The sequence below is a fragment of the Simochromis diagramma genome, unplaced genomic scaffold (genome assembly GCF_900408965.1).
Source record: "Simochromis diagramma unplaced genomic scaffold, fSimDia1.1 OVJJ01000125.1, whole genome shotgun sequence".
Lineage (NCBI taxonomy): Eukaryota > Metazoa > Chordata > Actinopteri > Cichliformes > Cichlidae > Simochromis > Simochromis diagramma.
Genome location: NW_024387162.1, coordinates 411,262 through 423,533, shown reverse-complemented (window position 1 = coordinate 423,533; position 12,272 = coordinate 411,262). Strand labels below are relative to the sequence as shown.

The 12,272-nt window shown below is 41.2% G+C and overlaps 1 protein-coding gene across 3 annotated transcripts in view; it reads left to right on the top strand.

The window, feature by feature from the left end:
- arhgef4 (Rho guanine nucleotide exchange factor (GEF) 4) overlaps positions 1–12,272 on the top strand; it is a 116,011-nt gene that overhangs the window by 76,718 nt on the left and 27,021 nt on the right. For 2 of the 3 annotated variants that reach the window (XM_040048816.1, XM_040048818.1), the window contains one exon: positions 2,186–2,337. In XM_040048816.1, coding sequence (XP_039904750.1) covers positions 2,186–2,337 — 152 coding nt within the window. Of the gene's footprint in view, positions 1–2,185; positions 2,338–9,634; positions 11,762–12,272 lie in introns of those variants that run through there. The other variant, XM_040048819.1, reaches the window with a different exon arrangement.

The window sequence follows — 12,272 nt, the reverse complement described above, 5'->3', positions numbered from 1 at the left end:
GTGTCAGTGAGGAACAAAGGTACCAAAGAAAATCGAATTCATTTTAATAACTAAATTCTGTAATGACTTTCCCCCCACTTTGAATGGGGAGTGTGTGTGTGTGTGTGTGTGTGTGTGTGTGTGTGTGTGTGTGTGTGTGTGTTTGGACGGGTGGGGGGGTAGAGGAGGGGAGAGGATCTTTCTTTATGGACATCTCTCTGTCTCCACAGTGACTTGTCACCAAGGAGACAGAGCTGTTGGCAAGGCAACCAAGGGTGACGCCTATGATGAGGTGTGACAGCATAAGTATTTTTAGCCCGTCAGCTAGGTGTTCACAAATGTGAGTTCAGACACTTCAAAGGATGGATGGGAGGTAGGATGATGAGAAAGAAAGCTGGTTTAAATAAGAGCTAAATGCTGTGTGTGTCATGGTCAGTGGTTCTCATGTAGTGCTGATGTCACAGACCAGAATGACCACCAATCGTTATAGCAGGCTGTGGTTAAACATGACTAACTGGACCGATGAAGTATTATACTCACAGTACAGTAGTGAGGCCACAGTGCGTGAGTATCAGCAGGTATATATTCACTCGTTTCATTTCACTTTCTTTAATAATACTTTGAAGATTTAGATGAACAAAATGCAGTTTAAAAAAGTCACGTGATGTTAACACTTGATATTTATTTAAACCCCAGATATAATTAAGACATCAGGAAGGGGGCTAAATACCTTCCCGCAGCACTGCAGATATGGATCAGACGTGTTTTGATTTTATTTTTAAAGCTGATGTGGTACTTTATTTACTTTATTTAGTTTATTTACTTTATTTAGTTTATCTAGTTTATTTAGTTTATTTAGTTTATTTACTTTATTTAGTTTATCTAGTTTAACCCTTTTTCAATTATTCAAACTATCACAAAAAATTACAAAAGCAATCAAATCTGTGCATGAATGTTTAAAATCCCAAATTCTTTAGTTTCCAGTGATAGAGAATGAAAAGAGACTTTTGCTGTTATTAAACTGCTGTTCTTGAAGTGGACATGAAACACTTTACAGGCTTATGTGCATCAGAGTCCTGACACAGATGTAACTCTGTGTGGATTTAAGTTTTTGGAACATCTTAGTGCCGTGCTGTGCCAGTGCAGAACATTCAGTCAGTGGGCTGGTTGGGAGCAGTAAGTAGATTTACATTAGTTTTTAACAGAAGCAGTAACTCAGTGGAACATAAGGACAGTAAAATGAAAAATCGGTTTGAGGGGATCATGTTTGCTGCCCCAGGATGCAACAGTGATGTTTTATGTTAAGGAATCAAGTTTTGAAAAAAGGAACTCTGAGAAAGAGACGGCAGACTTTTTGGAGACCTGATTTTGACTGACTGGTTTCCTTCATATTAAGTGAGGAATAAAGGTGAAGCCCAAATGTAAGTGAAGAAGAGTGTGAGGTTGTCAGGGTTGCCGACTGCATTTCAGTAAGTAATGCAGGTATGTTTGTGCTGTGATGTAGTAACCTGTTACGTTGTGAACTGTTTGGCAAAAGAGAGAATGATTAGCGGATGAAATATCCCTGATTGCATCTTGTGAACAACTCTGCCAGCTGATTGTGCAGCCGGCAGCCGGCGTGTGTTGGACTTACTGAGTATTCTGTCTCGTGCGTGCGTGGCTCTACACGAATTGACAGACAGCTAAACATATGCAGTAGGCAATGAAAGCGTTGAATGATGACTCAGACATGGAAGCAAAGTAAAGGATTGTTTACTGTTTTGTCTTCACTGGTGGACATTCTTCTTTTCCAGAATCTGTGAAAGGACACAGCTTGTCCTTCTCACAGGTGGATGTTGAAGGATTAAACAGAGAGACTAATGGTACACCTCATTGTGCAATTCCTAATACTAAAATGGTTCCTGTATTACCCTGCTCATGTGACCCTAAACATCCAACAGGAAGGAATGCGAGTAAACCCACAGCACATTCACCTGACCGCAGTTTCCATGCAAACCACTAGGAGGTGCTAAAACTCTCACATAACATTACACTGGGCTGCTTAACCTATGAAATGTCTGCCTGTCATCTGTGCATTATTTTATATTTTAGTGTTTAGAAAACTGGCATAAAAATACAAAGATATACTTGATTATAAATCTAATGTAATCAAATTACAAACACATGTGAAGATATCTGTTTCCTTTTCTTTCTTTTCCTGACTCAGCTGCAGTCGCTCCTGATGGCACATTTGAAAAGTCAGCGTTTGGGGATGACCTGAGCAGTGAAGAGGACCTCCTCTATGATGAATTTCGAGGATCTGGACATCGTTATGGACACCCAGGAGGAGGCGGAGGAGAGCAACTTGCCATCAATGAGGTAAGCAACATGGAACTGTAATCTCTAGCACCATCTTGTGACCACCAAGGTCAGAAGAATTATATATCTACTCTCAATTGATCCGTGTGAAAGATAGATGTCCTTGACCAAATGTAGGGTGGGGTTGATACCAAACTAAAAACAAAGAGAGTTCATCCTCGGCAGAGGACCACAGTATGACATAAACCTGACCCTGGAGTAGTAAGAGTCATGTCAGCAGGGGGATCGCCTGCCAAGTCAGAGAGTGTTAGGAAAAAGAAAACACTTAGGTTTCTTTTCATTTGTTGAATGTTAGGGTCCATAAAAGTTATGAACTCGACCAACTTGGAGGGAAAACAGATGTAAAAAGATATTTGACATAAAAGCTTACATGAGTCCTGATTTTGAGTTGTGCATACACATCCACAAATAAAGTTTTTCACTATTTCACTCCAGAAATTCTACATGCGGCTGTGAGTGATTGCTTTGACAACTGTGGTACAAAACCAGGGTGTAAGTGAACTGGATGCTATATTTATCTAATCTGTTGTCTGTTATATTTATCTTATCGCCTCTGTCAGTGCGCCCCAGGGCAGCTGTGGCTACAATGTAGCTGCCATCACCAGTGTGTGAATGTGTGTGTGAATGTGTGTGTGAATGGGTGAATGACTGTATGTAGTTTAAGGCACTTTGGGGTCTATAGGGACTAAGTAAAGCGTTATACAAATACAGGCCATTTAATACAGCTTTTCACTCAGCCAACCAAGCAAAAAGCCAAAATCTACTAATTGATGAAAAATCCACACACGCGTCTTCATATAATTTATGTGTGCAGCACAAAGAAGCAAAATAATACCCCCCCCCCCCAAAAAAAGGCAAACCCCTATGTGCAAGCACTTGGTGACATTGGGAAGGAAAAACTCCCTTTCAACAGGAAGAAGTCTCTGGCAGATTCAGGCTCAGAGAGGGGCGGGGCCATCTGCTGCAACTAGCTATTGATAAGGGGAGGGCAGGAAGTGAGGAGGGGAGGAAGAGAGCCAGAGATAAAAAAAAAAAAAAAAAACTTGAAAAATGCAATTTCGTGTGTGATGACAGAGTGAAGGTGTGTACAGAAGAAACACTGACGCCCCCAGCAGCCTTGGCCTGTTGTAGCCTCACTAAGCTCTCTAAACTCTGTAAACTGTTTCTTCCTGGTTATAGGTTTAATCCCATACATTATACGAGGTCCTTTTGTTGTATATCACAGTCCCTGTTGATTGTTTATTAAACCCTTTTGTGTTCCCATTCTATTCCATGTTTATTTTTCATATTCTGTCTCTCCATCAAGGACACATGTGATCAGTTTGTCATTTTGTTACTTCCTGTTTTATTTTGGTGGTCTTTAGTCTGAGTGTGTATACATCATCTCAATCTTCTCTTGCTCTTTGTTACATTCTTCCTTCTAGCTGTGTCCCTCTTAGTCATTTTGGGTGTTGTTAATTTCGGTTCTTTTTGATTCTTCAGGGCCAAGAAAGACACAAGGCTCAAAGTGGTCAAACTCAAAAAATGATCTTTAATTTACATTCCCAGGAACGGAGACCTGAACACACGAACACACAAGCTCAGGTCTGAAGCACAAACGGAAGCCTAGTTATTTATATACTTGCTCTCACGTCACACCACACTTTAAGTTTTGATCAAGCAGCCTAGTTGGTTTCACTTTCACTTCATTCTAGCTGCAAAAGCACGCTTCTGCAAAAGCATGCAGTTTCCTGACAGCACTTTTTGGCACAAAGTGTACTCAGAGTTAGGCCTTTCTCATATGAAGCAATATAATCAGCATATAAACATTTAAGATTATAAATTTAAACCTCAACACTGTGCTCCTAACTGCTATATTTGTCCTCCTAAACCTGCACATTGGGTCCAGTTTTTGTTGCACAGCAGTCCTACTAATTTGTTTAATATGTGCATTCAAGGACATATCCTGATCCAAGGTTCCTCACAGTGTTACTGGAGGCCAAGGTAATGCCATCTAGAGTAAGAATCTGGTTAGGCATCATGTTTATAAGATTATTAGGGCCGAGTACAATAACCTCAGCTTGATCTGAATTAAGAAGCAGAAAGTTAGCGGCCATCCAGGTCTTTATGTCTTTAAGACATTCCTGCAGTTTAACTCATTGGTGTGTGTTATCTGGCTTCATGGACAGATAGAGCTGGGTGTCATCTGCATAGCAGTGTAAATGTATGCTATGTCTTCTAATGATGCTGCCTAAGGGAAGCATGTACAATGTAAACAGAATTGGTTGTTGAACAGAACCCAGTGGAACCATTTACATGAACACGAGTTCTTCTTTGCCATCATTGCTTGGTTGGGAACGAGTTGCTGCCCAAAGTGGAGGAGTTGAAGTATCGTAGCTTCTTGTTCATAATTGAAGAGATTAGCTCCATCAATTACAGCAAGTGTAGCAGCAGCACAGCAGCAACAGGGCATCCCATGCCCACCACCATGTTCGACTGCTGGTATGATGCTCTTTTTTTTTGTCATCAACAATTTTTATTTATTTCATTTTAAACTTCAATAACAGAACTTAAGGATAACTACATAAATAAATAGTTTTAAAAACAAACAAACAAAACAAAACAACAACAAAAAAACAAAACGCAACAACAAAAAAACCCAAAACAAAAACCAAAACAAAGGGAAGTTATCCTATTCTTTCTTCGCACACCAATCCCCACACCACCACTCTGTCATTACTCCTCTGTTCTTCAAGTTACAGAAAGCCAGCTTGTAAAGGGCCAAATACAATCATATTGATGCAATTTGTCTAATAAACCATAAGTCACTTTTTCGTAAGACGCCAGCTCAGCCAATGTCTTAGCAGGACCTGTTTGGCCGTAGTAAGAGCCAGAATAATAAATCTTTTTGTATAACTGGAAAAACCTCCATCAGAAAGTTCTGTGGTTATACCAAGTATGGACAGTTTTGGTGAGATACCAAATCTCCTTTTCAAAACACTGAAAATTACCTCCATTATATTTTCCCACCAATCCCGAAGTGCCGAACAGCTGCATAAGATATGTAAAATCGAAGCATTTTGACCATCACATCTCCAACATTCGTCTGTAGAGGCCAGGTTCCATTTATACAGTTGTTGCGGTGTTCGATGCCACCTATGGATTATCTTAAGTTGAATAAATCTACTGCCTGGTTCTTTATACATAGTATTAACACTTTGAAAATATGAATCCCATTCAACTGAAGATGTGTCCAATGCCATGTCCTGGGCCCAGTAGGCCTTAACTTTAGGGAGAGGGTCAGCTGACCGGTCTTGCAATAAGCGATAAATCTTAGAGGTAATGCCTTTACCCAAGGGTGATCTTGAGAGCAGGACTTCCACAGGGCTGCCCACAGGACAACTCAAGGGGGTTCCCAGCCACTTCGATAATGAACTATGTATTTGGACATATCTCCAGAATTGATTACGCTTCAACTTATATAACTCCACAATTTTATCAAAGCTTAAAAAACATTTGGTCCCACAGTCAAATAAATCTGACACATAAAGGATGCTTGCCTTACGCCACTGTAACCAGTCAACCGATGTCCCTCCAATTAAAATTCTTTTATTCCCCCATAAAGTTGCCGAAGGTGATTTAATAAAGTCCCAGCGACCTGCCCTATGTAATTTACACCACAATGTCTTCGCTTTTGCAATTATAGGATGGGTAGTTTTATGACTGGTATCAAACAGCTCCCTCCAAGGAGAAATACCGCCGTTAACTTCCGTCTCTATATGGGACCAGATGGGTTTAACTGGTGCAGCAGGTAACCAAGCCCTAAGTTGTTTCACGTTCATCACCCAATAATACCATTGGAAATTAGGCAATGAAAAACCTCCTTGCTTTGCACTCGCTTGAAGTTTCTTAACACTTAAACGATGCGGTGAGCTACCCCAAAGAAACTGGTATGATGTTCTTTTTATGAAATACTATGTTAGTTTTTTGCCAGATGTGACGGGACACAAACCCTCCAAAACAGTTCAAACTTTAGTCTCGTCAGTCGACAGGATATTTTTTTGGGGACCATCAAGGTGTTTTCTGGCAAAAGTGAGCTGAGTCTTCATGTTCTTTTTGGTCAGGAGTGTTTATTTTTCCTTGGAAGTCATATATGGATGCCATTTTTGTCCAGTCTGTTTCTTATTGTTGAAAGACAAGCACTGACAGGTCTACAGTGATGTTGTTCTTTTGTAGCCTCCTGGATGAGTCTTTGATATGCACTTGATAGGCCAGCCACTTGTGTGGTTCACCACTGTTCCATGTTTTCTCCATTTGTGGATAATCACTGTGGTTCTCTGAAGTCCCAGAGCCTTAGGAATACCTTTGTAAACCTTTCCAGAGTAGGGTTGGGTATCGTTTAGGTTTTATCCAATACCAGTGCGACACTGGTACTTTTGAAACGGTGCCGGTGCTCGAACCGGTGCTTAAAGAATGGAGAACACAAACTTTGTCCCAAAACCGCTTATGTTTTTATTTTTAGAAGTCTCCTTTTTTCTGCAAAATGATAACCAAGTTAGCCTTTTCTGTGGATACAACATACCTCCTTTGGTTGGAACCACTGCTTAAACAATGGAAAACACAAACTTTGTCCAAAAACCTCTCATGTTTAGCTGTTTTTTTTGTAAAAAGATAACAATGTCAGCCTACAAAGACTTTTGCAGCTGATCAAACCCTCACACGTGCAATAAGACTGCTATATGTGTAATTCTTCTTCTGACGAAGTTGTACTTTTGTATTTTCTTACTGAGTTGTATATAGCATTTGTATTTCTATTTTATTCTATTGTATATATTATTCTATTAAATTCAATTTTATTCTATTGTATATAGTATTTTATTTTATTTTATTGCATTCCAGTGTTTTCTAATTTCTGCTACATAACTTTGCACTTTTGCTGTAACAAAACAAATTTCCCACCTGTGGGACTAATGAAGGTCATCTTATCTTATCTTATCTTATCTTATCTTATCTTATCTTATCTTATCTTATCTTTTCTGCAGCTATAGGGCATATATGGTATCACTCTATCAAACAAGAAGACAGCAGCATGTAACTACAACGGGTTTTGTTAGTTCGCCTTACATGCATTAATGTAATAACATGGTTAGCCTACTCAACGTAAATTACACACGAACAACATTAAGCTCCTCACACAGAGAAGAACGGCTGCTGCTGCATCATCATCCTCATCATTTCTGCTACACTGGCAGGGCTAGGGGCCAGGACTCTCTTCTTCGGGTTTTTGGGGGGTGTTGCTAACTCCGGGTCCGATAACAGGCACCACACCCGCAGTAGATGTGCTCGGTGTGAGGTCTCGCAGCAAGCTATCAAATACGGTGCATTTCTTGGCTTTTACAAAAACTCTATGTGTCGCCAGATGTTTCATCAGATTTGAGGTGTTACCTCCTTTGACAGTATCACAGTATCAGCTTAAAGCACTTGTTGCAGGCTGCTGAGTTTGCATATTTTGCTGTGAAGTGCAGCCAGACTTTGACCGCTTCGCCTTGGGCATTTTTAATCTGTAGCTCTGCTCTAAAAGAACGTACGTACCTGGACCTGCCTACTATCCTCGGAAAGGTAAAATGATTGGCTAGAATCCAAAGTGTATGACATCTCAAGAAAAAAAAGCACCGAAATAAAGCACCGAAATGTGCGCTGCTTTTCGGTCTGGTTACTACCGTTTTTGTGGATATCGGTACCCATCCCTATTCCAGAGTGATAGATATCAATGACTTTTCTCTACATTGTGGCATGATATGTTGATGTTGCAACCAAATTCACGTTGTCAGACAGGTACTATTGAAGTGGTGTCTTGATTTAACAGATATGACAGTAATTAGCCATGGATGTGGGTAGTAAAATTGAACTCAGTTATCCAAAAACTGTTGTTAATCACAGTTAATACATGATTTATTAAGGGGGCAATTACAGTTTCAGCAGAGTGCCAGATTACAATAGTGTTTTTCTCTTGAGAAATGAAATCATTGTTCAAAAACTGCATTTTGTATTTACTTGCATTGTCTTTCTCTAATATTAAAGTTAGTTTTTTGCATGTTTATCACACTTATGTGTTTCAGATCATTAAACAAAGAATTCAGGAAGTGGGCAAACACTTTTTCACATATATCAGATTTCAAGTTGGTCTCAATGTGCAGCACTTACTTGGCATTTCATACGTTTTTTATACGTGAACTAACAAAAGCCTAAACAGTGCTTAGACACGCCCTCTACCACAGAATGACTGATGTTGATTTGGACATGATATAGAATTCAGTTTCACATGTATGCTGTGTAGTTAGCTAGCGAACTGGCTAACCATCCCTACTCTTTATTATTGCTGCAGGAACCAATTGTCATGACACTGCCTTGTTCTCTTCCATTACATAATATTATTGCCTAAAAGAATGGAGAATGAATACCACGATGCTGCTGATGTTGACCCCAGTTCTCTCATGACTGTTTTTTTCTCCTCTCCGGACCTAGATGAAAGCACTGCATTGGGTTAGGCATTTGAGAGCAAGAAAAAAACATCCCATCATTAAGAATTATGTGGAGAATCCATCCTGCATCCTTCGCATCTGTAAACTGTTTTTAGAAGCAATCAAGACAGTCTGGGAATATTTCATTTTTTGTTACGTTGACTTACTGACAATGAAAATACATGAAGAAATATCCATAGTAGTAATGGATGTGTAAGGTTGATTGATAGTTCAGTGATGCTAATGATACTAAATGTGACAGGTGAGACCTGAGACTGGGAACCTCTCCTGGAAGGCGGAGCTGGGTTTTTCCCTTTTATAAGCACAGGTGAGTGAACCTGGAGCTGTGTGAGTGCCTGTTCCAAGCTGTGCTATTTGCCACTTTTAACTGTTCATGACAGCTTGATGTGGGTCCCATAGCCTTCGGTTGGAGCGGTAGGTCACCCAAGATTGGCCTGCTTGCATTTTGGTGATTTGGCGGAAGGTTAAAGTTATATATGCCGTTGTAGGAGGAAAACATTGTTTTATTCCTGCGGAGAAACATGTAATGGACTCCGCCACCACCTGCCGATACTTATGAGGGTGTGACTCGAACTTGTGAACAGGTAACTGAACAATACATATGAAGCCAGGCGGGAGGGATATTCCTGCTGCGGTCGACTGTTCAGTGTAGGGGATGTCCTGTTTTCATTTATAGATTGCCAAGCTGCTGCTTTGCCTGGATGGATTTCTGGCTGCAGGGCCGAGGTCCTGATGCACCAGTGTTTATTTTTATTTGTTATAGGCTGGTTTAAGTCAACAGTGAAGAGCTGAAGATTTTTGTGACGGCTGCGGCTGTCGGTGTTCTGTAAGTTTGTTTTATTTCACTGTATCAGTAGGCACAAATGCAGGGATTGATTGTATTTTAGAGTGGATTACTTGTTTATATCGTTGCAGACAGTGAAGGCACTGCGTGGAAACTGGGGGTTTTTTCTGGCTGCTTTTGCATGCACTGTGGTGAGCTTGAGTGGAGACGGCACTGAAGATTTTCCTTTTTATATTGTTTTGCCCAGTTAGTGTTCAGTGTGAGTTGCCATCTCTTTTAACATGTGTCAAACGTTGATTATTTTTCACAGGTTCCCCACATCGCTTATCCTGTCTCCCACGTACAATCATACCATTTTATAGTTTTAAACGTATTTAATAAAGTAAAGCTTTTAATTGTTTTTAGGTGCTACCGTTACATGTTTAATCTTATTTTGTATGAACATTAACCCCTTGTGAACTGACTGTATGCCTACTGCTCCATCCTATTGAAATGGCTACCTCCCACGGGTCACATAATTATAATAGGTCGCAGCTCTTATGCCTGATAGATGGGATTAGTAGAGGAGAGTGTGAAAAACTGAGATGTGTGGAGGAGATATGGATTATTGAGTGGAAGCTCTGGTCCCACCTTGTGAAAGCAACTATGTAGTAAAAGATTTGGTTTTCAGTAGGGGTGCCACTGGTGCCCAGTACTACAAACACTGAATCATTGTGAAAGAAATGTTGTTGTTATCTTAATGACATTCTTCTGATCACATTTCATACAGGTCCTTTATAACTGTTGTTGCTTTGCTATTACGTTGAATCCTGCAGTAATAGATACGATGCCCCGTACATGTGCACACACACACGCATCAGTTCTCTCCAGATCAGTCTTCACTGTACCCCCTCCTCCGTCCCTCTCTGCCAAATACCCTGCCCCCCTCTTTGCTGCCCTCCAATGGGTTACAATGTGCTTGCCTCAACTACTGTGGTATCTAGGATATGCTGACACACTCCGCATTCTGATTGGCTGCCAGCTTATGCAAGGGTGGGCACAATATAAAAGGGAAGGGAAGGAAGGGGAGAATAAAGGAAACAAGGTTGATCCTAGTAGTTAGATGGTTGAGGTAGCACAGCTCCAGGCAGAGCACTGAGCACCATTTTAGAAGGAGCTCTTAATGGAGAGAAAAGATGAGCACAGATACAACAAGCCAGCTCCAAATGGCCATTTGGTTTAAGAGGTAGAAAAAAGAGTTTATGTAGGCTACAGAAAAGAACGCTCTGGAAAACAAGCGGACAGACGGAAAAAGGACGAGCCATGATCACGTATCGGAGCGGTGCAGCAACCCACTGGCTGTCTTTCATCCTGATATCCTGACTAAAAGAGAGAAGAGCCAGAAGGAAAAAAGACAGAAGTGGTGGATACAAAGAAGACAGAGAGAGGAGGAGGGGAGGTGCTTTTTCCTCAAAGAAAAGAAAGGGAGTAAAAGAGGAGGAGGAGGGGGGGGGGTCCATACTCAGCACGTAATACACAGATATCTTCCCAAAGCTTTACGCAGACGCTGACACAGGTAGGCACCCAGCCTCCACAGGCAGGCCGGGTCAACGCTGGCAAATTAGCAAAGTGGCAGGAAAAACAGAGGAGGACACCGCTGGAGCTGAGCGGAGGAAGAAAGCAGCCCGAGAGGATACTGACATCGATAGTCGAGAAGGAGGACGAGGTGACGCGGTGTGGTGTGGAGGCTTGGTGTTGAGGGAGAGAAGACGGGGGAGGGGAGGTGGTGCTGAGGAGGAAGAGGAAGAAGCTAGGGAACTGATGGCTCGTGGCGGTGGTTCAGGGAGGTGGAGCAGGCAGAGGATGGGATTCTTAAACACTATGCTGCGCTGCAACCTCCCCCCAGAGACCCAGAAGGTGGTGGTGTTCATCATCATGATGTTGCTGATAATCATCAATGTAGTTCTCATGTTCCTACTGGCCTTCCAGTAGAGCACACACAGACCAACACTCTCTGTCATAGACACAAACTAAGACTCCTAGATGGAGGAGGAGACCAGGTGAAGTACAAACAGAAGAACAGAGGAGCGCTGTGTTGTTTGGACTGATGGGCTTCCAGCATGGCAGCAGCAGAACACAGGTACAATCAGCAGGAGGGCAAAGGGACGGATGATGTGTGTTTAATAGACATATACAAAGCCTGAAAAACACCATGGTTACACTAATGATCTGTAGTGCAGACAGTTTCTGTGACTCCAGCCTCCACTACAATCCAACAGTGGATTTGAGATTGTTTTGCTGGGAGGAAACTTGTGTTATTCTTTTTTTTTTGTTTTTAATTATTATTTATTTATTGCAAAAAAGTTGTTAACGTTGTTAATATTGTGTTAACAATAGAGCAACATTTATGTTGTTATTGTGCTGAATTGATAAAGTAGATTCTGCAGAAGGGCCTCGTGCCATCACTGTGTAAGACTGAGCAGAAAAGTGTCACACCGTTCATTGTTGAATTCATGGTTTTGGTAAGGAGTTTAACATCTTCTTAAGTATTTATTTATCAATGGCTGCTTTATGATTGACAGGTTGCCACAGTAACACAGTGTCCTCAAATTCCAGTTCAGACCTTTCCTTCACTGGTTTCATGAGCCAAG